The sequence below is a fragment of the Rhizopus microsporus genome (assembly GCF_002708625.1).
Source record: "Rhizopus microsporus ATCC 52813 unplaced genomic scaffold scaffold_31, whole genome shotgun sequence".
NCBI classification, from domain to species: Eukaryota; Fungi; Mucoromycota; class Mucoromycetes; order Mucorales; family Rhizopodaceae; genus Rhizopus; species Rhizopus microsporus.
Window position 1 is genome coordinate 340 of NW_019671946.1, and position 25,894 is coordinate 26,233.

Here is a 25,894-nt window from a genome sequence, read left to right on the forward strand (position 1 = left end):
TAGTAATATATACACAATTTACAGTGTTAGCCAAGCATTGGTCTTTATTAAAGCAGTTTTCTGTTTAAACGATTTTCAAACTCTGCTACTGAATGTCTGCAAAAGCCTTGTAGGTTACAAGTAAGCACTTTGTTGCAAGTTTTTCTAATTTTTGAAGACAGTCTCCTCTTCCAAAAGCGCTTCTGTGGTGTTTTGGTAATGTAATAATAATAATAATAATAATAGGAAAGACTTAGAATACGTTGAGGCTGCTTTAATACTTTATTAGGTCTTGTAAAGTACAGTTAACGCAACGCCAAAGGGCGGGTCGAAAAAGATTTCAAAGGTCGGCTTTTGAAATTCCAATGGGCGGTTTTTTCAATCTCAAAGGGCGGCTATTTAAATGAGTACGCATTTTTTTATGAAGATGGGCAGGAGAGAATTGTTGACGAGGAAGGGCGCGATGCAATGGAATGGGAATAAGAAGTTCACCCACATCACCTAGAAACGTTAATCCGCCTAAGGCTTTATTGTGAAAAGCAGGGTCTAGAGCAAAACTCGGTTGATGAAGGTTTAGATGCTGAAATGGAGGAAGCTTCAAGAGTAGTAAAAACGCAGAAAAAGCATTACAATGGCTACTTCAGCGAACAAAAACTTCTTTTTGTCTATTACAATAGGGTAAAGCTATTCAATGCTGCTAAATCTGGTAGATTAGCTAGAGGAATTGCTGAACTAACAGCACAGAAATGGGCCAAGAGACTCAAAGAAGACAAAGATTGGAACATCTTGGAAAAACAAACTAACAAAGTCAATAGGCCGAAGGCGCAGCTTGATAAAAGACATAAGATTCATCTACTCAACTTTTATGATAATAAGCCTCAAGTCAGGATTGTTGATGCAGTTGCTTCGCTCATTTCTGTTCCATGCATTTGACACTGATACTCTAACCATTAATGATATATAGGCAGATCCGGTAGATGATTTTTAATTGGGCCTAAAGCATCCACGCCATTCAATGCTTTCAAGATAGCTTGTTCACCTGTCAATCCACCTGTGACAGTTGCAATCTTTCGATTGATTTTATTTGGTAATCTAGCGTTTGCAGCAACTTAATGTTCCCCAACAAAGCTCTCCTTATAGTTTCTTGGCCATGGGGCCGTTAGATCCAAAAATCAAAAGTTTCATTTTGTATGTTAAAATACAATTATATATTGAGTAAAGAGAAGTAGTTGGATGGGGGCACAGCTTTTATGTGTGAAGCAAAAATGAGACTAGACTACAAATAATCCCCGTTGCTGGTGTGGTAATTGGTAAGGTAAATATAATAAAAAAAAGGGAGTCAAGTAAAAGTACTGTGAGACTGGATAATATGTTTTTATTATGAAATAAAGATAAAAAGAGATCTAAGGATCATAAGGATCCATTCTAAATAGTTGTATTTATACCCTTACTAGTACATTACTTTATAGTCTTAGTGTCTATTTCATTATTGTATGATGTTATTGTTTATGATGTAATTTATTTCTTTAGACTTGACTTTATTATTTTATTTTATATTATTCTTGTACTCTAGTCTTTGATAGATGATGTAAGCTTAATTTTATTAATATGGGCTAGATCACCACAACTGGCTCATATTGTAAGATTCTGTGCGCAATGGACAGTCTGTGGTGCTTATCATTATTTACTGATATTATACCGCATAAATTTACATGAGTCAAATGCGCAAAAATTAATACAGTAAAACAAACGGGTTGAAGATGGAAACCATATTTCATCATATGTATCGGTATTACGCACTGTCTAGGAGATCTTCTATTCTAGTTTATAACGCTGCTAGAAGGAGAATTAGTATAGAATTCTCTTCCATTGACAACACTTTGCAATGGCCAGCACTACTTTTCATACAAGCCGATGTTATCCTTGAAGGAACTTGCGTTGAAAAGTTATGCCCCAGGAGATACCATTAAGCCCTCGTGAATGTCTCTTTGTCATTAACAACCTACATAGCAACAGCGACTTTCCCTTCGAATAAGAACTGTATTATGGACTACATTACATGTATAAAATTTGCAACCATGTTTACTCTTTTTTTTTTTTTCAAATTTTTTTGATTGAATGAGATAAAAGAATATGTATCATATACATGAACCTATACTGTAGTAGAACCAAAGTAATTCATTTCTGATCAAGAGGTACCAGCAAGAATACATTTTGAATTCAAAACCGAGTTAGACAAGGCGACAAAAGATATATATTTCTTTACCTTTGATAAGTTTAAGAAGAACATGTCGCTTCTACTACATGTCATGCGCTTCCAGCAGAAGATTGTAACCCCAGCTTGTTTCTGAGGGAAGAGAATGTATTAAAAAAAAAATATCACAAAAACAACCAATAATTGACTAATGATGTAAGCATAGATTAAAATGAGTTTGAGGTCGGACGTTTAGCAGGTGCCAGCAGATTGGCTTAGAAATTAAGGAGGTAGTAGGAATAAGCGATATATACCTTGTCTGTTAAACGTAACTCTACTTATTGTTAGAGAGAATAAAGATATCGTTTATTATATTAAAATCAATGGGTTCTTAATCAAAATCTCATTTATAAACTCATGCTCTCGTTCTCGAAATGTGTATCTTTAGTTGACAGAAAACATCGTTATTCTAATACCGATGTTTTCAGTGGTGACATCAACACTTCACGATAAGATTTATCAGCCGAATACGGCAAGCATTTTTTTCCAACTTTTCAAACCAATGTCAGAGTATAGAGGAAAACAAGGTAAATCAATAGAGATACTTACCTGTGGATCGTAATATACTAATCAAAAGTTCAATTTTTTTGCAGCATTACATAACTACATAAAGAATAACAGAGTTCCATATTTCAATAATTTCATCACAGAGAACAAAATGAATCTCATGCAATGGCTGGAGTACAAGCAGCAGATAGAGCCATTGACTCTTTTTGGATTGTGGCAAAGTCGATTTGCAATGGCCCTACGAGATTATAATAAGTTGGAGATGATAGTAGAAGGGTAAATAGCTTGATTACTTTGATTGATGTAATAATCTGTTAGTGAAATGTACGATTTACCAAAAGAAAAGGCACGTATAACAAGGCATTTTGGGAGGATATTTTAAAAGGAGCAAAGGCACTCGTAAGTTGCAAATAATTCACGGCCATCCATATCTTGATATTAGCCACAAAACAAAACAAATAACATTTAGTATGATGCAAGAGTTACCTCCACAGTCAACGCAATTGGGGCCGCTGTGATGGCTACTGCTGCCGCCACTACTATGCTAGCCGAGTCCTTTACTACCACTGATAATGAATTTAATGCTGATTCTTCTACTGCCGCTGTCTATGATGCTACTACTACCGCAGATAAAGAGGATACAATAAGAACCGCTGCTGAAACTGACTCTCGAAGCTATGAAGCAACCAGCACTAGTACTATTACTCCCACCACTGACGATGACACTATTGCTTCTGCACATCTTACCTGGGATAAGATACCAGCGGATGATCATGAATTGCGCCTTCATTATTTGGCCCATAAAAAGGTAAACGTCATATACTTTTTCCATCAGAACTGTGCTGGATTTTCTAATTTTTTTCAACAGTGTTCTCCAAGTGCACTTTTAAGTGAAGAAGAGAAGATGTATTTGAGTGATTACAAAAGCAATGGCTCTCCCAAGGCGGATCTATTATTTATTTGCGCATCTCTACTTTTGAAAGAAGAACTCACGTGTGAAGAGGATGCATTGCTCGAGTAAGTAATATAAATAAAGATACGTCTTGCCCATATTAACGATAAATGTATGCAGATTGAGCCTTTCCGGAATTTACAACTATCTGAATCCATATATGAAGAAAGTATACCAAGAGAAGTTGAATAGATCACCGCCCTCCACAGTAATAACTACAACCACTGCCACAAATTCCGTTGCTGAAGCCATGACAGGCGTTCGTAATTTGCTTGACAGCGAGAAAGATATGGATGATATACTGTATAAAGTGCAGTTGGAAAAAGCCAGACTTGTCAAAGAGAAGTTGAGACACAGTGACATGTACAAGGCGCTAGCAATTCTGGAGAAAATGTAAGTAGAACAATATACGGAAATCTTGAACATTCTATTAACAACTGCCAACTATCATTAACAGAATTGAAGACACGCAGTTGTGGAACGAAGCGGGCGACGAGCAGGAGATAACCTTCTACCGACGCTTCGCTAGCTATCTGGACACACTGCTAATTAAAACTGACCTGAATATGATCGAGTATGTGCATAGAACCAAAGTTGATATTTCTCTAATCATATCTCTCTTATTTTTCTCAGTGGAGAAACTGGCTGCTCTAGCAGCAAAATTGCAATTGAAACTAACAAACAATTGTTTCACGTCGAAGATTCGTCAGCAACGTATGCACGCAAAATAGATTTGATACTGAGATACAATGATCGCAAGAACGTAGACTTATGTAGTAATGAGTGGAAGAGATCGAAGGTGACTCCAGAGTTGAAATTAAAGCAACAGTCAAAAAATTTGTGCATAAATGCTTCTATCATGAACAGCTTGCATGCATTTGGTACCTCTCCCTCATCTCTTTTAGCAATTGATATGATAGGTGATGATATTGTGATTAACCGTAGCGGGAAATTATTGACAAAATCATATTCTATAGGTTTGCATGGCTACATCTACCTGTTGACAAAAGTGGATGACTACTTCGTTGCAGCCCCCCACTCAATCCTTGTAATACCAAGACGTTTTTCAGACATTGCTTGTATTGAAAACACTCTCCTAGCTCTTTTCAGATTCAAAGTAAGTATCTTTTTCTTTTGCAAGTGCACGGTCGCGTTGAATTGACATCAACATTTGATAGCATTTTTACACATCATTGATTCCTGCACTAAGAAAGAGAATTGCTGCAAATGAGATGTACAGTGGAGGTGGTTCAGGACTACGTGTTTGCTCCGCGTCCCCGTAGTCCTTCTCCATGTTTGTAGGTGGGGCCCCATTCCTTACCTAATATCAGCCATCTGTGTGTGCCGTGTCCAGGTGGACGGTCTTGCTTTAAAAGATCCCTGACTATAACTTCCCAAACGACCTCCCACATCTTGGATGACCTGTAATTTATGTGTATAGCCGTTTGGTCCATGCCTCCCCACCTACAAACATGGAGAAGGACTACGGGGACGCAAAGCAAACACGTAGTCCTGAACCGCCTCCAGTGATATTGGAAGCGTTTGCGAGATGGATGCCGCTTTCTCTGATAGTACTCATGTCAGTCAAAAATTTATATTTTTTAAGTCTAAAAAAAGAAAGCATGGTGCCTCCGAGTCTGAAGAGGACAACTATAAAAACTCCCTCACATGAATATTTCTTGTATTACATTATTTCATTTTATTTTCATCAATAAATTAGTACCGTAGTATACCCTTTTCAGTTAATAATTATCATAGAGATTCCATTTATGTATAGTTGGAATGTGATACATTGACGCGAAATCCTGAGTTAAAGGTTGATTTGATCTATGATAGTCCAGTTAACGCAACACCAAAGGGCGGTTTTTGAAATTCCAATTTTATTTTCTTAAACTTAAAGCAGGTGAATATTTATAACTCAATGGGCGTTTTTTTTTTGTCAATACTTATGGTAGAAGAAAAGTTTATTAAATAGGTTCGCCTTTTAGGCACTTTTCAAATAAATTTACTGAGTGCTGTACAAATGCTTTAAGATGCTCACGGGGAACAGAATTACAGGCCTCAGTTATTCTAGTGGCTAAATCCTCCTTGTCCTGAAACTGACTGCGTCTTACCTTGTTTTTAATAAAAGACCAAAATTGCTCAATAGGATTAAGCTTGGGAGAATAAGGCGGCAGATAAACGCATTTATAACCTCTTTCTGTTATCATAGCTTCTATTGTATCAGCTGTGTGAATGGGCACATTATCCATCACTATATTGTATCCTTTCATCTTAGGAATGCAATCCATTTCATCCATAGTTTTTTGAATAAAATGTATATAATGACCAGTGACAGTGCCTCTAGGAGCATTCTTTTTTGCCTTGGATGGTGCTTTCCTTTTACGATTTATATGATCTATCTTTAATCTTTTTGATGAGTGCTCCTGTGGATTTCTAAGCTCCATTGACACAACATATTTTGCTGGAATTGCACCTAAAACTGTATGTGAAACTGCTCTGGTGCTGGGAGTGGTCGTAATAGCTGGAGTAACCTTAGCAGACCATCCTCCAGGAGGTCTCATGTTGATGTCAAAACCCGATTCATACACAAAAACACAGTTTTCGAGATAGTTCATATCTGTCTTACTCCACTTCTCAATCCGTGCTATACGATCTGCGATTTTTGATTGATCGTTTCTTGCTTTTGGATGAAGGGTGAGTTTCTTGAATGAAAGCTACATTCTTCTTTCATAAAGTTTTTAACACTGGTTTCCTTTAATGTAAAACCTTCAAACTTTTTAGTGAGCAAAGCAACTGCATCAACAATCCTGACTTGAGGCTTATTATCATAAAAGTTGAGTAGATGAATCTTATGTCTTTTATCAAGCTGCGCCTTCGGCCTATTGACTTTGTTAGTTTGTTTTTCCAAGATGTTCCAATCTTTGTCTTCTTTGAGTCTCTTGGCCCATTTCTGTGCTGTTAGTTCAGCAATTCCTCTAGCTAATCTACCAGATTTAGCAGCATTGAATAGCTTTACCCTATTGTAATAGACAAAAAGAAGTTTTTGTTCGCTGAAGTAGCCATTGTAATGCTTTTTCTGCGTTTTTACTACTCTTGAAGCTTCCTCCATTTCAGCATCTAAACCTTCATCAACCGAGTTTTGCTCTAGACCCTGCTTTTCACAATAAAGCCTTAGGCGGATTAACGTTTCTAGGTGATGTGGGTGAACTTCTTATTCCCATTCCATTGCATCGCGCCCTTCCTCGTCAACAATTCTCTCCTGCCCATCTTCATAAAAAAATGCGTACTCATTTAAATAGCCGCCCTTTGAGATTGAAAAAACCGCCCATTGGAATTTCAAAAGCCGACCTTTGAAATCTTTTTCGACCCGCCCTTTGGCGTTGCGTTAACTGTACTTTACAAGACCTAATAAAGTATTAAAGCAGCCTCAACGTATTCTAAGTCTTTCCTATTATTATTATTATTATTATTACATTACCAAAACACCACAGAAGCGCTTTTGGAAGAGGAGACTGTCTTCAAAAATTAGAAAAACTTGCAACAAAGTGCTTACTTGTAACCTACAAGGCTTTTGCAGACATTCAGTAGCAGAGTTTGAAAATCGTTTAAACAGAAAACTGCTTTAATAAAGACCAATGCTTGGCTAACACTGTAAATTGTGTATATATTACTATACTTCTATTTATCGACCTGAAAATTAATACTTTTATACACAGTTAACTGGTTTCACTTAATCTTTTATTCTATTTAAATATATCATTTCAGTATTTACTATGAACTCTCTCTCACTCTTTTCTTAGTAAAACCGAGAATAAGAGACTCACTTTTTATCTTTATTTCTATTATTTTCGCTAAGCTCACAAATTGAAATGGTCTAAATTAAGTAAGGAAAAAAAGTCTGAAAATAAAAATGAATTCGTCCAATAAAAAATTGAAGTTGTCTGAATTTCCTTTTGTAAATGTCTGAAATTAAAATGGAAATCGTCCGGAAAAAAAAAGAGAACGTCTGAAAACTAAGTAGAAATACTGTAATTGGAAAGGGCAACCAATAGAAATGATGTTTCCATGACTCCTAGATCGCTATGCCTTATATAATTGTGTAAAGATCAAAAGTTAGAGAGAGTAATTGTTACACCTATATGAGCTAAAATGTTGTCAATAGATAGCTGATTCCTTTCACATGTTGCTTCTTTGTCCTAAAGCCATCCAGGCAATTAAACAAGTATCCCTAAAACAGTGCAATTGTTGCCATTGGCAAGTGGTATGTAGCGCACGTAAGATCTAAAGTATTGGGCTTGTTTCTAACCAGATGCCTACATATTGAACTATTATCAGTCCTTGACAAAATCAAAATAACAGGATCTAAACCCAAAGTAAAGTCTTGATAACTCAAGATAGCTGCACGTGTGCCTTTTAGTTGGATAAAATGAGCTATTTTGTTACTTTTGAATCCACCAGTAACCAGCTATATTCTCAATAATATGTGAAGCAGATCAACTAAAATAGAGTATAACATTATGAAGTTAATGGCTTGTGAAGCAATCAGTGGCTTTTTAACTTTACGAGTTATTACATGCTGACGAGGTAAAAATTAGCATGAATGAAATCTACTTGATCTACTTGAAAGAGTAATAATATAAAATGTGGGTATCTTCTCGGTTCAAAAGTATGATAGCGTAATATGGGCCACATATATCTTCCGGATGTATATACAAAGTATTTGAAAAAAAAAAAAAAATAGTCAAAGATCATGCTCTTATCAATGTATTGGCAAGGATGACGTCTGAGGACACAGGAAAAGTGCAGCCATTATAGCCTTGAGAAATATCGTTTTGGATAAGGTGGGTGTGGTAGTATCAGCAGAGTAGGCGATCCAATGATTTAGTCAGGACATGACAGATGAGTGATCAGAAGAGAGGAATAATCTGCTACGCAGAAGATCTGAGAGTTGGTAAAGAAATAATGTATCGAAGGAATATATGCACCGAGAAGGCATAACTACCCTTGGCATTATTTTTAAAGCTTCAAAATAATGTCTTAACTATGAAGGAGGAGGCTGATGTAAAGCATCATTGTCAAGCAATCTTTGTGTTCTTCTATTTTTAAAAGTGCGACAAGCGATTTGAAACCACGGCATTGATGCTGGAAGTCTGAACCATTCTTTAATTAAACAATATTCAATGTTTGGAAAGCAACAACGAAGACCAGAAAAAGAGTTTGATGTTAATGACTTGAACAAACTGCTTAATGCAGACATTGAAGAAGATGAGAACGTTGACTTGAACGATCCTGAGCTACTGGTAAAATGAGTGAATGAAGCTGAAATTGTTTCAATCTAATGTTGTGTACAATAGAAACAATTACAAGAATTAGCGTCAGGCAGCGTAAAAAAGACGCAAACTAAGAAGAAGCAGCTTGTTGAACCTATGGATATTGATATTGATTCCTACGCTGCTCTAGCTGTCGGAGACGAAGATATACACGTAGAACTAGACGAAAAGGACTTTTCGGACCCACACTTACTTGTAAGAACCAGGCTGTACTACTCTTCTGTATGTGCTAATTTTGATATAGAATGAGCTGTCGGCACTAACCGGTAATCAAGACAGTGTGAGCTCGCATGTAGATTTTTTAGCAGATACTCCTTCAAACAAACAAGAGCAAGAAGCTCAGGCCGCAGAACAGACTCCAGAAATAGAACAACAGGAGGATAATGATGGAGATCCTCAAATATGGAAAGAAAAAGCGACCACGTATCAAAAAATGGCTCTAGAAGCCAAAAAGAATGGCGACAAGAAAAGGGCAGTTCAGCTGTTAAGAGAATCAAAAGCATGTAATCAAAAATACACCGAACTACTCGAAATTTATCAGGAAACCACCAGCAGTGATCCTCCTATGGATGCATCATCCACAGCAAATCAAAATAATGCCTTGAGCATTACTGACAAAGAACGATCCTTGTCGCAAAATCCTTCCTTACAAGAACCACCTCAACAGCAACAACAACAAGTAGATCCTTCGGCCCTACAGGATTTACTGACAAAGGTTATTTCACTACAAAAAGAATACAAGAATGCAGCGCTTCACTACAAAAAGATCAATAACCTTATTGTTGCAAAAGAAATGGTTAGAATCTCAAAAGATTTACTGCACACAGGCGTTAATTTAAAGAATGGGCAAATAACAGATATCAAATCAATTCAACTACCTGGACCACCAGATATGAGCCTGGGTGATTCCAAGATGCGACAACTTAATGAAGTCAATGTAGGTAAAAGCCCTGCATCATTTGAACAAATTGAAGCAGAACTCTCGTACCAGATCAACGTTTGCCATAACCTTTCTGTACAAAACAGTGATAGACAGAGCAAAGCCTCCAATAGTAAGACTGCTATAGTCGCTCAACCAGATGCCTACTACCAAGCGGAGAAGGCATTATCCGCAGATCTTGTTTCCCTAAGAGCCTATAAGAACGGTAATTCTTCATTGCCACCGTTGCATTACGAACAAACCAGTTATGTTTATAAAAATATCAATGATCATATACCCTCAAATATGATGGAATTGAAGGTTATACGAGCAGTCAGTCTACCTACTTTAGACATTGCCACCAACCTCGAGCCATTTGTCACCTGGGACTTAGGAGGTTGGCCACCAGAAAATACCGCACAAGCATCTATGAATAAGGGCGAAACTTCAATCCAGAAGGGCCCCGATCCTCAATTTGATTTTTCGTTAATGATACCCATCACTCGAACAAACCGTGCGTTCTTGCGCTACTTGCAGAGAAAGAAGTTGACAGTAGAGGTATTTCATAACAAATATTCTTATGGGCTTTTCAGACGTCCTACTTCTCTTGGCAAGGTTGTTATACCAATGGAACGATTAGTGACGAAGTCATCTATATCAGGGACATTTGATGTAAGGCATTTGATATATTATAATGACTCCTAATGTACTGACATGGTTTTATACAGTTGTTGGACTCTAGTCGAAAAAAGACAGGAGGGAAGATTGAAATTCAAGTCAACTTGAGAGAGCCTTTAACAGGGGAGGATACTGTGAAGCGATCAGAGCGCTGGCTTATACTTGATGCTTTTGGTAGTACTGCTTCTGCTGCCTTATCTGCTGCAGGATTAACGGTGGGGGGCCCACAGACATCTACAACAATGGCTAGCCCAATAATGGACAAACAGTCTCCTGCTGAATCAAGAATAGAGACGCCAAAGGAAGAGGCCAAACAAGTGGCGCCCGAGCCTAAAGCGAAACAGGCGACACCTGAGCAAAATTTGAAAGAAGAGCGGGGTAATGTTACAGTAGCCAATGATGAATTCGAGCAAGCCGAAGAAGAATTCAACAGGTAATAAATAGAAGTAAAATACTTAAACAAACTAATATCCTTTTTTTTTGATACACAGTGTCGACAGTATTGTGTCCAACATGGTGCTTGAGCATGAAATGTCTTTGGTAAACGCAGCACTAGCATCGCCTCAATCAAAAAATAAAGATGATTTGATGGACCGCAAACAAGCATTAGAGATCAAGATGAATATGCTCGTTATTCAAGTACAAACAGGCATTCTGGATATGGAAACGTACTTGAATGACGTTGAAAAGAGAATAGAACAAGACCGTCGACTTGCACTCGTATTTAAAAAACACAATAGGCTTGACTTGGCCAAATCTGCACTCACACGTAAAAAGATCATGCAGGACGAACTTAACGAAGCAAGAGCAGCGCTGGCTGAAAACGATGCCTAAGGCAATCGAACGGATATATTTTATTCATCATTCCCCTATTTCATTATTGTCACTAAATTGTGATATCAATAAACAAGAATAGACATTGTTTATAATTTGAACGCGTGTACAATGAAAACAAACACGCAAACAGTGCATTAAATTACACCAAAAATAAGATTTAATTATACATATATTAAGACGATCTGTCAAACAATCGGGGAACACCAAAAACAAGTAAGAGCATAACTATTATTGTCTTAATGTCTGGATCATCAAGTATTGACGTTAGCTGATAAATATTGCTATATAAAGATCTAGAACGCATTTATAAGCTGTTCTCTTACCAATGACAAGCTTCACTACTAAATCTAGGAGGCTTACATGTTGTGCAAAGAAGGAGGCTGATATAGGCGATATTTATAGTTTTTATCTCTATTCTATGCAAATAAGTGTCATGTTATTATGGCAACATAAGGCGTTGTCAACAGAATGACTAACAACATATTTGTTTATTCCTTTCGTTATCTGTTTATGACAATCAAGTGTAATACATGATCACAGGTATGTCCATTTTTGAGCCATTATTCTCTATTTTTGAATCTAAAGATCCTTCTTCTTTTTCTGTAATCGGACAATCAGATGTCCCAGCTTTTCAAACAGTTTCCTTAATTGTTCTTGTACCCGAAGGGTTCCTGAAAACAGAGTTGAAATCGAGACTTGCTGTTCGGTCATTTGAATAACCTCCAGTGTGGATTAAACTCTGTTTTGCCACATGCAAAAAGAAAGCGTGTGCGTATATAAAGGAGGCTACTTGAGCTAATGCGGCGCTTGACGACTGCAGACATTGTTCCTGCATGCATCGCCATTGGAAGACCGTTGTTCTGCTGTATCAATAACTTGAAATGGCAAAACTTATAGCAATTAATAGAATGGTATTGACTTTGAAGGAAAAGAACAGACGCTGTCCTTTGACCGAAAAGAGTGATTGGGAGGATGTATAAAATCCTAAGTCTAGAACGGTAAGCAATATCTAATTAGAAGCGTTGCTTGGATAATAAGAAGGCAAGTAGTGTGGATAAAGATATGACAAGACATTTTGATACTGGACTAATGTCATCATCGTTCGTAATGCATACAATAAAGAAAGAGAGAAATCTGTCTAAGCCAAACAAAGAAACACACATATTTAATAATAATAGTCATAAATAATTTCTAAAGAGACAACGTGAAATATGATTGCATATTCTATTATCTTTAATGATTGATAATGATGTGAACTAAGTTTTCTTCTTTTATTGATTTCTTCAATATGAGACGGGTCAAAGGCTGCTGTGTGCTACACATATTATATGCAAAAATCAACATGTCTATTTTGTTAAGAAGAAAGACGTATAATTTTATTTGACATAAATGTATTAATAAGGAACCTTGCATGTTTCCCCTTCTCCTTTTCTTTCTCCCCCTTGAAACTGAAATGAATGATATCGATGAATATATTGCTTTTAAACTAACAAAATAACTCACATAATTACTTGACAATAAAAAATGAATTTTATATTCTATTTAGAAGAAAGAAAAATTAGTCAGTTAAGAAAACATAACTGAAATATACCTTTTTAGCAACTGGCATGAGAAGAAAGAGAAGGAGAGGCCTAAGATAATATAATGAAATCTAGGAGGTCAAAGAGTAAACATCAGACTCTTTCACCTTTTTATTTGTTGGAAGTAATACAAAAATGGACTTCATTTAAGGAGCTCAAGGTTAATATAAAAAGGATAGCAATTGCATCAAGATCACTCTATTTCAATTCTTCTTTCACTTTAGCATATTTCTTCCAATGAACAAGATTGTATTTTTTATTCTTCTCAACCTTTTTATTCTCTGTTCGGTCAAGCAAACTGAAGCATTACCTATTAAAAAATTGGCAAGTGATTTATTATCCTTCGTTGGCAAAGGCACCTATTATGATGTCGGCCCAGGTTCATGTGGTCAAACGAACAGCAATTCGGAGATGGTCGTTGCAGTTAACAAGGAACAAATGGCTAATGGTATTCATTATATTTTGTTAAGAGTACATGTGGGCTTATCAATACTATAGGAAGCAACCCAAACGGTAATCCCAAGTGTAATAAAAAGGTCAAGATTGTTGGACCATCAGGCAAGTCCGCTACTGCACGAGTTGTAGACACATGCCCTGGATGTGATAATGGCTCCTTAGATATGTCACCAGCCTGTAAGTTACATCTGAAAAAGTAAATGCGTAGTTTATTCATTATGTATTATATAGTATTCAAGAAAGTCTGTGGTGACTTGGGATTGGGTGTTTGTAGCATACACTGGGAATTTGAATAAGTTACAACAGCCAACAAGAACAACATATGTATTATAGAACATATAGATCACCTGGTTATGCGTGTACAATATCATCTTTCTGTTTCACTAAATGTTATTTTAAACAATAAAAAAGAAATAAGTGTAGAACAATCAATTACTGCTCATGCATGATATGCAAAATGATTTAGGGGAGCTCCTATAAAGCTTTTTTTTTTTTATATATATATGTGTATACAGATATTTATATTATATATACATAGACATATTAGAAGTACATACAATGTCTACTTTTCTCGGTTTGATGCTGTCCAGTAATTAGGATTGTATTGATGATACATCGAATTGTTGGTACTGTTACTATTATTGATAGGGTTGTTTGCGAATGTAGGATAGATCATAGAGGAAGAGGTCGGAATATAGCTTGGAGGCTGTTGATTGTTATTCAACATCACATTCTCTGTTGTAGGGTTCACCTTTTGATTAAGTGCCTATTTTAATCAGTTTTATATCTAGATATTTCATTCGTGAAAACTACCTTGTTACTATCCTTGATATTATATCTATGCATACTATTTTCCATAACGGGTTGATTAGAATGATAATAACGACTGTTGGTTGTCTAGCAACAAAATAGATGTGAGTATATACGATGTCATATCAATAACATACGTTCTAGAAATGTGTTACTCACAGTTGCTGAGGATGAGGGTGCATTTAGCAATGACTGGTCCATGGATGATGTATCTGCTGGGTCAGGTGCATTTAAACATGATTGAATAAGATTTTTTCCTTCAGGTTTTGTAACAAGTGGCTGTAGTTTGGGTGTAGTAAAGGTATAAACAAGCCCTGTCTCAGATACAACTAGCAGTAGTATCTGAGTACCTGTCAGTGTGCTAAGCTCATATGCCTATAGACTTGATGCTCAGTTGGTTACTCACTAGTTATGTGTATCGTTTTACCTTTTTCATGATTCCAGCCTTTCTTTTCGAAAATGTAATGTGTCTTCTTGATTTATCATGGATATATTCGATCTTTATCTTTCTTCTACCCGCTCTCTTATCTGGAATAGCGCTCTCTTCAGAGTCATACTCTTCTCCTGTTCCACCCGTTCCTATGGATGATTCATCTAGAGCAGTATTGGGTGGCTGCGAATATTGCTGTTGTTGCTGGGGTACTTGAAGCTGCGGTTGCTGCTGCGGTATTGTATATAGCTGAGGACTATATGAGTAATAATTTGATTGCATTTTCAAATTACTTTTTATTTAATATATTGAACAATAAAGAAGAAGAAGAAGAAGAAAAAAAAAAAAAAGAGAAAGGGAATGCATTCCAAATATAGAATAAAAAGAAGCTGCATGACGCTCGGCTGTGTAGCCCAAGCTTATGGTTGGAGGGACTTGGTTATTTTTCACATCAAGTATATTATTCCCCTCAAAATTCAAATGCTCCTGATTTTATTTATTCTCTCCCACCTTTCCTTCTTTGTTTTAATAAAAGTAAAGACAATCAAATAACAAAGCTTATAAAGATGAATAACGGGAAGAAATATGCATGACGTTACTTCACTTGCGCAACATGTAAAAAAACAAACTGTGAAATAGCAGCATAAGAAACCATATTAGGAAAACCCTTATGTAATATGAGGCACACAAGTAGTAAATAACTGACAAAGGGATGAGATTGGTTTTTGCCTAAGATAGAGTTAATCAAGCTTCCTCACTGGCTCTGACATCAGGACCGTAGGTTCAAAAATATATGTATATTATCTGCCGTGTTTTTGAATTGAGGTGTTGATCTTTCATAGGTATGAGATTTTTTATAGTAAACAAGGGCCTATTTGCAATGTTTGATGTAATAATGTGGCTCAAAAGAGGAATCGCTCTTTCGCACTTGAGATAAAAAACTGTGTGACCAATAAAATAGTTCCAAAGAATTTTATGTTGAATAAAATTTGTTATGAAGTGTTGAACACACTACACGAGTAAGTGATCTTGGTTGTTCCCACCCTCCTCGTCCCTTTCTTGTTTCTGTTTTATCTCCTGTTTCGCTCAAGAAGATGAATACCAAAATTTTTTTATTCAGTGGTACAAGCTCCAATAATAATAAAGAAAAGGTTGATAACAACTAAGATCACGTCTTACGAAGTGTAATAAAAGAATATTATGCTACAATAAGAATGATATAAAGAATGATGTAAGTAATGAAAGAAGAGACTACTCTTCTTCTTCGAAATCCTTCTTTGAGAACCATTTGACTTTTGTGACCCATTCTTTTTTTGATACGATTTTATGTTTTGTTCCTGAGCTGATTGAGTCCATCTTTTGAAATTTCAAACATATTGCTCTCATTAACAATCTTCTTAATATTTAATGAACGCTCCTATATTATATTAGAATGAGTATAAGATTAAAACACAGGCATGCATGAATGATTTACTTCAACAAATGATAATAGCTTCAATACCATTGTTTCGAAGATCTTTATTGGTAATTGGAAAATTCATTTCAGACAACTTCTTTATAGCATAGAGGTTTGGTTCAGCGAGCCTAACAATAAAAATTTGGCATTCGAAACCCATTACCTGAATTATGGGTATTTTCAACGAGTCTAAGTTATCCACTGTCAAAGATGAGTTTTTTAAAATGTTATTTATTGTAGCTTTAGCCGCAATAGCTGACTTCAATCTATCCTCATATAGCTTCCTGGGCGTTGGCCGCCTAGCGAGCTCACCAGTACTAGTATCAAAGGCGTACACTACGCGCACAAGGAAATCCACAAGAGGGTTAATGTTACAAGTGCTACCTGTGATGTCGTCAACGAAATGTTTCAATGTGTAGCTTTGCGTTAAGCCCGTTCAGAACAGATATCTTTCCATGTTTCTTGATGTAGACTACGACTGTTATAAGGTTTCAAAAAGAAAAAGATAAAACGTGGTTATTGTTGTATTTTACTTTTTTTTATGTTGTCAGCTCTATCAAGGTCATTTAAAAGTAATTATGATATAATCGCATTTTACATCAATGATATTCCACTGAAAAGCCTTAGATTAGGCAGACACTTTGGTAGTGTGAAGCTGTATAGTGGTGCTATATGGAAGCGCCCTATTTTTGAGTACCATAAAATATCATGTTTAAACGAAGCAAAGTGTCACAGTGATACAAAAAGTTATGCTTGGATTATGCAGTAGGACGACTAGTATGATACATCACAATTCTGGAGGATTGCATGGTTGACAGCGCATTGAATTGTTTGCTGTTATAATGCAGTCTTCTGTTTTTTTTTTTTTTTTTTTTTTTTTTTTTTTTTTTTGACATTTTCAAGAGCGGTATTCTGTTTGTATTATTTAGAGAAGAAATTAAGGTTAGCAAGATATAAGCATAAACACTTTGTTCTTTCTTTAACTTGAATAAGCCTGGAAATGAAAATAGGTAACAAGTGTAACTCCTCAATGTTTCTACTCAAAGTAACCTTTGACAATTCCACTATTTGATATGTTTGTGCAGATACTAGGCCATTACATATGTGTTTAAATTTTTGCCTTGACATAACAACCCGCAGACTGTAGGTTTAGGCACTCTTTTCTCTACTAAATCATTATACATAGGCTTCATCTGCTTTCCTAATTTGATTAAGTCAGATTTTACGGCTGAATTACGAGACTTGGATTTGAATTTTGCCACAATAACGATAAATCTTATATTAATGCAGCGGCTAAAGACCTGAAACTCAGGTTTGAACGTTGAATCTTCATTTAAGGCTCCATTGATTCTATGAAAATGTATCAAATACATGTAAGTTAGTCATCTATTTCCACAAAAGCTGCCATAAAAGCTACTAACTTACCATCGAACAGTGAGTTTCTTATTCGTACTTTAAATTGACTGAAGTAAATAATGGTGTGCATGGGAGACTTCTGTTGAACTATCATGAGAACCAGTGACAAACGCAGGTAACCTAAATAAATATATGGTATTAGTAACTCATTACAGCATGTTGGTGTTTATGTATATCTACAGCTGCACCATGTGCAGATCGACCTTATTGTCTTGTTCAGTCGCTTGAATTCTTTTAGAGAAACACTACATGCGTCAGAAAACACACCCGAAGTTAGACTAATGCTACGGGTGCTACCTCTAGATACAACCTACGATGTTGTCCAACAAAATTTTTCAATGTATGGCGCCACACTAAACATGATTTTATAAAGGTGAAAAGAAGTATTGCTATTGCTTTATTTTAACTTTATTTATGTTGTCAGTTTGATTAATTGCGTGTAATGATAAATTCGTATTGACATTATTTACTCTATTTTCTGGTGCATATAGTGCTGATCATTAAAAATCAGTACATATATACTATTTTAACCATCTTTATAAAAAAAAAAGGCCTCTTCCTCTCATAAGGGCTGCAATAGATAATAAAAACAATCAAAAGCTTTCTCAGAAAAACTAAGAGGCGACATTTTATTTCTGATTGGACGATATTTCATCTCTGTTCCCTCCTCCCAAAAACTGTTGTAGAAAGAACCAATTTAGGCTAGGCTCTACAATGCACAGGCCAGTTATTACAGCTTTATTTGTTAATGCAATTTTATTTTTATTAAAAAAGGGATGGAATTTAGGTTGAAATAAAAGCTTGAGCAGCACATTCATCAAAAGAAAAGCCTGTCAAGATATCGTGCATTTCAGGTACACCAGTATCCATGCCAACTTTATACCAAGTATCCATGACGTCTTCTTCTTTTAGCACGTTATTCTTTTCCTCTTCTTCCTTATCATCTTCAAAATCATCAAGTGGGAAAGGTTCAAATAACAATGTGCCTTTAGTTCCATTAAAGAATGGTTCTGTCTTGTTGGATGATTTGGGTTGATCAGCACGAGCAAAAAGAGCCTCTACGTCCTTTTGCATGTCATTGATATAAAGCATAGAGCTTTGGTATTTGACATCTCCTGCTAGCATTGCCATTTTTAAGGCAGCTCCAGGCGTAGGTGTTGGCCTTGGGGAGGGCACAATCATTTTAGGTTGAGGGGCAGGCGGCGTTACTGCTTGGATAGGCTGAGCTGGCTGAACTAATGATTGTGGTATAGGCTGTGTTTGAGCGGGTATAGTTGTTGTGCTTTGTTGTTGCTGTTGTCGTTGTAATGGTTGAATTGGAGGTTGAGAAACAGTAGGGGCCTGTCGCTGAGCTTGTTGTTGCTGTTGCAATCGGAATAGATGCATCATGTTGGCAGCTTTTTGAGCCGATTCGTAACTCTTCAAGTCTGTAGTAGGCTCTGCTTTTACTGATTGCACATCATTAACAGGAGCTTTGACTTGAGATTTTATTGAAGGGCTGGCATGTGCCACTGCCGCAGGAGAAGGTTGTGTCTGGATCTGGATCTGTGCCTGAGGTTGCTGTGGCTGCTGTGGCTGTTGCTGTTGCTGTTGCTGAGTGTCCATAGTCTGTTTGGCTAATTGTTGTTTGGCAGCTTCAATTCTTTCATTCAGCATATTACGAATTTGTTGCTGTTGTGCTGTCGTTAAAGTAATTCGGTTTTGAGCTGCCTGTTGTAATAACCAGCTACATTGTAATGCACGAGGAGGCAAAAGGTTGACAATTTGTGGAGGAATTCCGCTCGCAATAGCGGCTTGGTATATCATCTGAGATTGGGCTTGTCGTTGACTTAGCGTCATACCTGCTGGATTAGCTGTAGCAATAGCAGCATTCGCGTTAGCAATAGCTTCACTACTAGGTGCCCCTGTTGGAACTGCAGCAGTAGCAGTAGGCGTCGTTGTTGCTGCTGATATTGTGGGAGCTTCCTGAACAACAGCATGTTGCTGCTGAGGAGTCTGCGTCAAATCAATTGTCGTCTGTTGTGGGGTACCTGTGACGCTTCCAGCCTTTTGCTTCTTGTTTGGAGGTAATTTAAGATCAATACTACCACGTTTTATTCCAATTTGACCAGCTGGAGGCATAGTTGGAGTAGCAGCTGCAGAATGAGCTTCATTCATTTGGACAGCAGTCGCTACAGCTGGATTTTGAGTGTTGTTTTGTTGTTGTTGCTGTTGTTTCAGCTGTTGTTGGGCTGCCAGCGCTTGTGCTTGTGCAAGTGCCTGTGCTTGAGCTAATTTAGCAGCTTGTAATTGTTGTTGTACATGCAGCGACTGTTGTTGATTTTGTAACTGTTGTTGTTGATTAAAGTCTGTCTGCACCTGCTGCTGAGGCTGTTGTAATTGCTGTGTAGGGCCTTGCTGCTGCTGTTGTTGTTGTTGCTGCTGCTGACTGTGGGCTCCAACAGCATTACGAACCCAAGAGAAGTAACCACTGAATTGTTCACGAAGTTTTGTTAAATGTTCCAAAGTAATAACATATCTATTCTGTTGAAGTGCAGTCAACTGGTCTTCAAACATGTATTTCATCAGCATCAATCGTTTTGTAGCTTCCACATTTGATGTTAGTGCAAAGAAGACAGGCAGTAGACTATCAATTTTTTCATACATAGGCTTGATCATTGCTACACTATTTCGAATAGCCGTCTTTTCCTGTTCGGACATGTTTTCGATAGGATTTGCACGAACTAAAAACAATCATGATCAATTTTTTTTTAGAAAAAAGAACATATCAAGAGAAGTACACATACCTCTTGTGTTTCGAACACCTTCATCCATTTGACGAACATATTCAGCAGCTTGTGTTCGTTGCTGTAGAGAAGGATGTGCAGTCGCTGCATTACTGATCGGGTTAGCGGTTGTACCAGCATTCAGCTGTACGTTAGGCGCAACAGATGGTTGCTGTGTTTGCTGCACTGGTTGTGAGGGCTGCTGAGGAGGCTTGGCTTGCTGCTGTGATTGTTGCTGAGCCTGAGCCTGAGCCTGAGCCTGGGCCTGAGCCTGAGCCTGAGCTTGCGCTAATGCCTGAGCCTTTGCTTGTGCCTGTTGCTGAGCCTGGGCTTGCGCTAGAACCTGGGCCTGAGCTTGAGATTGCGACTGTGCCTGTTGTTGCTGTTGTTGCTGTTGTTGCTGTTGTTGTTGCTGCTGTTGCTGTTGTTGCTGTTGCTGCTGTTGCTGCTGTTGCTGTTGCTGTTGCTGCTGTTGCTGTTGCTGCTGTTGCTGTTGTTGCTGTTGTTGAAGGTGCTGCATCAAAAGCTCTGGAGTCAAATGCTGTTGTCCTATCAGGTTCTGTACTTGATGGTTTGGCTGTACAAAGGATATGAATTAAAACAAGGTACTTCCTATTATATAACACGCGTATGCTTACCGTATTTTGAAAATTATTAGGTTGCATTGGTGTAGTTGTTGTATTAATACCCGAAGCTGGCGTTCGGAAATTTTGTGCCATATTTAAATTGATAATGCTTGTTGGATCAATATTTGCATTATTAAACTGTGGTGTACCTTGTTGCTGCTGAGATGTCATTTGTGGCGTACTTTGTCCACTTTGCTGTTGTTGCTGTTGTTGAAGTGCGATTTGACGTGTAAGATATGCTTGGAATTGTCTTGGCGACATGGTCATGGCAGCTTGATTCGCATTTGCCATATTTAGTTGTTGAAGCATATTAACAGGAATTTGTTGTTGAGCAGTGGTATTCATGTTGGCCACATTGTTTATCATGTTATTATTATTATTATTACTTGGATTAGTTCCAGCAGCAGCCGCCATTGCTTGAGCAGCCGTTCTCTGGAGGGCTAACATTTGTGCTTGCTGCGCGTTTAATTGCTGCGGTATATTCTGCTGACCCGGCTGTTGTTGCGGCTGTTGCTGTTGCTGTTGCTGCTGCTGTTGATTTTGTTGAGGTGGTGTTTGTTGTTGTGCAGGCGGCCTTGCTTGAAGCATACCTTGTTGGAACATATTTGCTCGAAGTTGATTTTGATTGTTTATGTTTGCTTGTTGTTGTTGCTGTGGAGGAAGCTGTTGCTGTTGACTTAAAGGAGAAGGTTTTTGTATCTGTGGTTGCACAGCTGGTTGAACTTGAGGGGATACACTTTGTGATTGTGGCTGTTGCTGCTGTAACAATGGGGACATTTGTTGAACAGTGAGTGGGTTCATATTTAAAAGTTGGTTATCATTTATCATGGAGGTGGCTGCAGCACTGTTATTTGCGCCAGTTTGATTTTGTAGTTGAAACTTGATTTGATGAAATTTTTTAGCATATGCCATGATATATTGATTCTACAAAGTTGTATACATTAAAAAAAAGATATTTATAATGTATATGTAAATATATACCTTGCTTGTACATCTTGTGTAAAGACTAAGTTCATAATTCTTTGCTGCTGCAAAAATGTCTGTATCTGCTGTGTTAGGAGATAGGTGTTTCAAGGCGTTCCCCCTTTTTTTAATAAATCAAGTTAGTGTTATTTATATAACATATTTAATTTCCTTTTATTACAGTTGTGCAACAAAACGAGCTCTATCATGTACGCTTAATTCTTCACGCCAGTTCGCATTTGAAGTATCATTTGGCAGACTCAAGTTGAGGCCCTGTTGTGGTTGCAGCATTTGTGGTTGTTGCTGCTGCTGTTGATTTGGTTGTTGCTGTTGTTGATTTGGTTGAGTGACATTGATAATATTTGGGTTTTGTTGGTTCATTTATATCACTCGTTTTATGTGATTCAATAAAGAAAGAAAAAAATGGTATTAAAGAGAGGAGGGAAGAAAATAAAAATAAAATAAAAAAACGTTTCAAGCGGAAATTAAACCATTTTGTGACATCAAAGAGTGACACAAATAACGGCGAATGTTAGGTGCGCTACACAGGCGCACTACAACTTTTTTTAAAGCTTTATTCCTTTCCTTTCTAAACTAGTTAATAGCGTTTTATTATGATCATCTGCATTGTGCTTATGATATCTCAACCATTTACAGCTGGGCACATGTGAAAATGTTTCAACTGGTAAAAAAATGATCTGTACTCTTTTAATATTGCTAGTTACTTTTGCTATCTGTTTCTTTAACTTTTTAGTTTACTTTATCATGGTTTAACCTTGAGCCCAGAGGCTTGTGTATCCTTCTTTTGTGTTAAACAGGACCTCTTCTTGTTTTAATTAATATATAATAATCAGCAAAGACTATTCTTTCTCTTTCTAACAATTTTCAAATACAAATAGATGTCCAGTGATGTAGAAATATAGGACCAAAATTTATAAAATACTGCCTTATTGTCAGAGTTCGATCAGGCACATGGTATGGATCAACAAAAGAGAGAGCTACAAAGTCATAAAGAATCAAATATAAAGACTCTCTGGACAATTTAGAATCAAGAAAGGTATATGATAACGAAGGGATGCTGAATCTAAACTCTTTATCATCCAGTCATACGACTTGAATATACAGACATATACTGACTAGCCTCTCCAGAATTTAGCACCATTCTCCTAGACTACATCAAGGCTAACTTTGATTTGAGTTCCAGACCAGCACAGTTATCAAGAAGTCAAGAGTGGTCATGGTAACATGTTTATTTTCTGTTTTTAATCATCATTTCCATTTCTTCCAAGGCTTCAGATTTCTTTAAAGATTCCAAGTTCGATGGTGCTTTATCCTTGAGCATCTGTACTTTATCCAAAGTAGACATTCCCCATTTATCTACAGAATTGAGATCAATATTGGGATGGTTGATGAGTGTCTTGAACATAGTCAGTCTTCCTTGACATATTGCGATATCTAATCCGTGTCTTCCTTCAATAGGGTCACACCAATTAACATCAAAGCCAGCATCGAGTGCTATCTGAACCCATCTAAGGTTATTTGTCTTGATTGCTTTAAACCAATAGGGGCCCATATCATTAATCTCACTCTCTGCTAAATGAGCACCAGCCTCTCTCAAAATGTTTACTACATCCGCATGTCTCTCGACTACTGCATCAAATAGCGGTGTGTGACCCGACCGATCACGAACATGGATAGATGCACCATGTAATAAAAGATACTCTACAATCTTGTAGTATCCCCCACGACAAGCTACATGAAGGGGTACTCTACCATCGTAATCAACACAGTTCAAATTCACTACTTCTTCCATTCCTTCCACTAACAATTTGAGACCATCCAGGTCATTTGCACTGACCGCTGAACAGAGTAACACAGGGTTAAGCGCTTTCTGGGCCAATATTTCCTCCTCAACCGACATGGTCAAGTCTTGGTCGTTTACCATGTGATTGCCGCTCTCTAACCCCTTTCGTGCTGCTACCTTACTATGTGCAGCATATTTCATAAAGATATTCAACAACATGCTTGTTCGACCCATAGATGCAGTAAACCGTTGATAAGGCGTACGTACCGTCAGTTCTCCTCGGAGGTTTCTGGTCATCATCTTTCGAACATAGTCTGGATTATCAGGAGATTTGCCAAGGAGATAAGCAAGTTTCGTCAGCGCACATTCTGGTGTCATATCAGCACCAGGTACGACACCCACTGCAGCCAATTGCTTTCCTGTGGCATATGCATCAGTCACGAGACCCTTGCGGCATTGTGTGCAGTTGACAATCACGACACCTCGATCGCTGGCCTCTTTCAATGCGCTTAATAAATCAGCGCGACAGGGCGCATTACCTGCTCCAAACGTTTCCAAGACAATGCCTTGAATAGGTGGAGCTAAAAATGTTTTGATGGTTGAGCTGCTGATACCAGGGAATAAACGTAAAGAGCCGACATTAGGGTTTAAATGAGTATTGACATGAAATTTAGCAATTTGTGTTGGACGCAGAACAAGTGGCCAGTTTACATCTAATAAAAATGAGCAAAAAAGACATTGCAAAACATGTTGTAACTTACCAATATTAATACCAACGTCCACGAGTGAAGGTAAATTAGGTGAATCAAACGCTTCAAAATCAACAGCACTTATTTTACTTGTTCTATTTCCTCTATACAACTTCTTTCCAAAGTAAAGTGATACTTCAGGAATAACAAAATGACCAGCAATTGTTAAGGCACTTAGCAAGTTCTCTACAGCATCATTTCTAACCTCCGTCAGCGGAACCTGTGAACCCGTAATAATGACTGTTTTTCCCAGTTCTTCCAGCATGAAGCTTAGTGCACTGGCGGTATAAGCCATTGTGTCTGTGCCATGAAGTACAATAAAGGCATCATAAAGCTGGTAGTTGGCTTCAATATCGCCCGCAATACGGACCCAATCTATAGAATCATAAGTCTCTTCTCTTTCTTACAAGTACTTTCTTTTTTCTTTTACCTGACATCGTAATGTCACACGAATCTAAAAGAGGTGTGTACTCTAAAATAGAATATCTAGACAGATGTGTTACTCTCTGTGGGAAATTTATTAAACTTTATCTTTACCTGATTCTCTTCCCAAACAAACTGACAGGCGTGATCAGACTAGGTAATTGAAACGTCTTGACCTGTCCTGCCTCTGGTCCTTTGCGTTCAATGGCTTTGACCGTATTGGTGACTTGTCCAAACTCTTTGACTTTGAAGTTACTGAAGGATGCTGACACACTGTCTAAACTATCGGTTGATGAACTTCTTGTCAATCCACTTAGAGTGGGGCTATCCTGAGGGTCATGAAAACGTTTTACTTTGGACAATGATTCGGCTAAATAATTGGGAAGCTTTTTTTTAAAGAAAAAGCTTGACATTAGATCAACATAGATCTACAAATGACAACTTACAGGAATGTAGCCATGTTCTGGGGTATGCTTCATACCAATAGTTCCTCCTGTATAAATAATAAGGACTCTTGAAACGTCTGTTTGAAAGAGGGAGTATTAGATAAAAGTAAAGGTACGTCAAGTCATTTGTTTTACCTGGAGCAACCATGTCGTTACGGTCAACGCCCAACTGGTGACCCACAGCAGCATTTTCAAAGATTATATTATCCCCTGTCTTTGCAAAGGCTGATAATGGAGGTGTGCGTTGCATATTGTTCTCGGGATAAAGACAAGAAAGAAAGAAAAAAAAAAAAGAGAAAAAAGCTAGATTAGTCGGAGTTACAATAAATAAAAATTGGTGGGCCTGATCCGCTCTTTGTCTTTGATTATCAATCTAAGCCAAGATGATATTTTCTTTAGACGATAAAATAGTAAATTAGTTTAGAGACAAGTTGAATATGCTATCAATATTATAGACTGAAATAGGGATATTTAAGCTAAATCTTCATAAAAGACAACCTTAACACCATTC

General features: G+C 37.3%; 11 protein-coding genes across 11 annotated transcripts; 5 read left to right on the forward strand and 6 right to left on the reverse strand.

The window, feature by feature from the left end:
* Positions 1 to 200: 200 nt before the first annotated feature.
* Positions 201 to 1,345, forward strand: RHIMIDRAFT_273902 (uncharacterized protein). Its single transcript, XM_023612421.1, has one exon. The coding sequence runs from the start codon at positions 565 to 567 to the stop codon at positions 910 to 912; it is 348 nt and encodes a 115-aa protein (XP_023461379.1). The 5' UTR covers positions 201 to 564; the 3' UTR covers positions 913 to 1,345.
* Positions 1,346 to 3,139: 1,794 nt separating this feature from the next.
* Positions 3,140 to 4,135, forward strand: RHIMIDRAFT_95344 (uncharacterized protein). The gene is made up of 3 exons (XM_023615918.1): positions 3,140 to 3,548; positions 3,609 to 3,757; positions 3,813 to 4,135. The coding sequence occupies exons 1-3, from the start codon at positions 3,258 to 3,260 to the stop codon at positions 4,087 to 4,089; spliced, it is 717 nt and encodes a 238-aa protein (XP_023461380.1). The 5' UTR covers positions 3,140 to 3,257; the 3' UTR covers positions 4,090 to 4,135.
* A 1-nt stretch (position 4,136) lies between these two features.
* On the forward strand, positions 4,137 to 5,455 carry RHIMIDRAFT_95353 (uncharacterized protein). The gene is made up of 4 exons (XM_023615919.1): positions 4,137 to 4,266; positions 4,326 to 4,809; positions 4,871 to 4,924; positions 5,211 to 5,455. The coding sequence occupies exons 1-4, from the start codon at positions 4,259 to 4,261 to the stop codon at positions 5,220 to 5,222; spliced, it is 558 nt and encodes a 185-aa protein (XP_023461381.1). The 5' UTR covers positions 4,137 to 4,258; the 3' UTR covers positions 5,223 to 5,455.
* A 764-nt stretch (positions 5,456 to 6,219) lies between these two features.
* On the reverse strand, positions 6,220 to 7,061 carry RHIMIDRAFT_95370 (uncharacterized protein). The gene has a single exon (XM_023615920.1). It carries the CDS (start codon positions 6,802 to 6,804, stop codon positions 6,340 to 6,342), a length of 465 nt encoding a protein of 154 aa, XP_023461382.1. The 5' UTR covers positions 6,805 to 7,061; the 3' UTR covers positions 6,220 to 6,339.
* A 1,934-nt stretch (positions 7,062 to 8,995) lies between these two features.
* On the forward strand, positions 8,996 to 11,804 carry RHIMIDRAFT_273911 (uncharacterized protein). Its single transcript, XM_023612422.1, has 4 exons — positions 8,996 to 9,220; positions 9,270 to 10,616; positions 10,673 to 11,055; positions 11,114 to 11,804. Exons 1-4 carry the CDS (start codon positions 9,122 to 9,124, stop codon positions 11,454 to 11,456), a joined length of 2,172 nt encoding a protein of 723 aa, XP_023461383.1. The 5' UTR covers positions 8,996 to 9,121; the 3' UTR covers positions 11,457 to 11,804.
* A 1,472-nt stretch (positions 11,805 to 13,276) lies between these two features.
* RHIMIDRAFT_208987 (uncharacterized protein) lies at positions 13,277 to 13,791 on the forward strand (the record flags this gene model as incomplete). The annotated part of the gene is made up of 3 exons (XM_023607099.1): positions 13,277 to 13,487; positions 13,538 to 13,672; positions 13,727 to 13,791. 3 exons carry the CDS (start codon positions 13,277 to 13,279, stop codon positions 13,789 to 13,791), a joined length of 411 nt encoding a protein of 136 aa, XP_023461384.1.
* Positions 13,792 to 14,527: 736 nt separating this feature from the next.
* On the reverse strand, positions 14,528 to 14,819 carry RHIMIDRAFT_192271 (SRF-TF-domain-containing protein; the record flags this gene model as incomplete). The annotated part of the gene is made up of 2 exons (XM_023605964.1): positions 14,528 to 14,680; positions 14,733 to 14,819. Coding segments are annotated over 2 exons (240 nt in total), but the record flags the coding sequence as incomplete, so codon positions are not given.
* A 2,243-nt stretch (positions 14,820 to 17,062) lies between these two features.
* RHIMIDRAFT_273924 (uncharacterized protein) lies at positions 17,063 to 17,967 on the reverse strand. The gene is made up of 4 exons (XM_023612423.1): positions 17,627 to 17,967; positions 17,277 to 17,564; positions 17,185 to 17,201; positions 17,063 to 17,133 (listed from the first exon to the last, which is right to left on the reverse strand). Exon 2 carries the CDS (start codon positions 17,562 to 17,564, stop codon positions 17,280 to 17,282), a length of 285 nt encoding a protein of 94 aa, XP_023461386.1. The 5' UTR covers positions 17,627 to 17,967; the 3' UTR covers positions 17,063 to 17,133; positions 17,185 to 17,201; positions 17,277 to 17,279.
* A 341-nt stretch (positions 17,968 to 18,308) lies between these two features.
* RHIMIDRAFT_95458 (uncharacterized protein) lies at positions 18,309 to 20,387 on the reverse strand. The gene has a single exon (XM_023615922.1). The coding sequence runs from the start codon at positions 20,305 to 20,307 to the stop codon at positions 18,391 to 18,393; it is 1,917 nt and encodes a 638-aa protein (XP_023461387.1). The 5' UTR covers positions 20,308 to 20,387; the 3' UTR covers positions 18,309 to 18,390.
* Positions 20,388 to 20,564: 177 nt separating this feature from the next.
* Positions 20,565 to 22,387, reverse strand: RHIMIDRAFT_95463 (uncharacterized protein). Its single transcript, XM_023615923.1, has 5 exons — positions 22,143 to 22,387; positions 21,980 to 22,082; positions 21,011 to 21,922; positions 20,864 to 20,949; positions 20,565 to 20,763 (listed from the first exon to the last, which is right to left on the reverse strand). Exons 1-5 carry the CDS (start codon positions 22,340 to 22,342, stop codon positions 20,709 to 20,711), a joined length of 1,356 nt encoding a protein of 451 aa, XP_023461388.1. The 5' UTR covers positions 22,343 to 22,387; the 3' UTR covers positions 20,565 to 20,708.
* Positions 22,388 to 23,110: 723 nt separating this feature from the next.
* RHIMIDRAFT_273950 (asparaginase-domain-containing protein) lies at positions 23,111 to 25,406 on the reverse strand. The gene is made up of 3 exons (XM_023612424.1): positions 25,052 to 25,406; positions 24,945 to 25,000; positions 23,111 to 24,889 (listed from the first exon to the last, which is right to left on the reverse strand). The coding sequence occupies exons 1-3, from the start codon at positions 25,348 to 25,350 to the stop codon at positions 23,211 to 23,213; spliced, it is 2,034 nt and encodes a 677-aa protein (XP_023461389.1). The 5' UTR covers positions 25,351 to 25,406; the 3' UTR covers positions 23,111 to 23,210.
* Between the last annotated feature and the right edge of the window lie 488 nt (positions 25,407 to 25,894).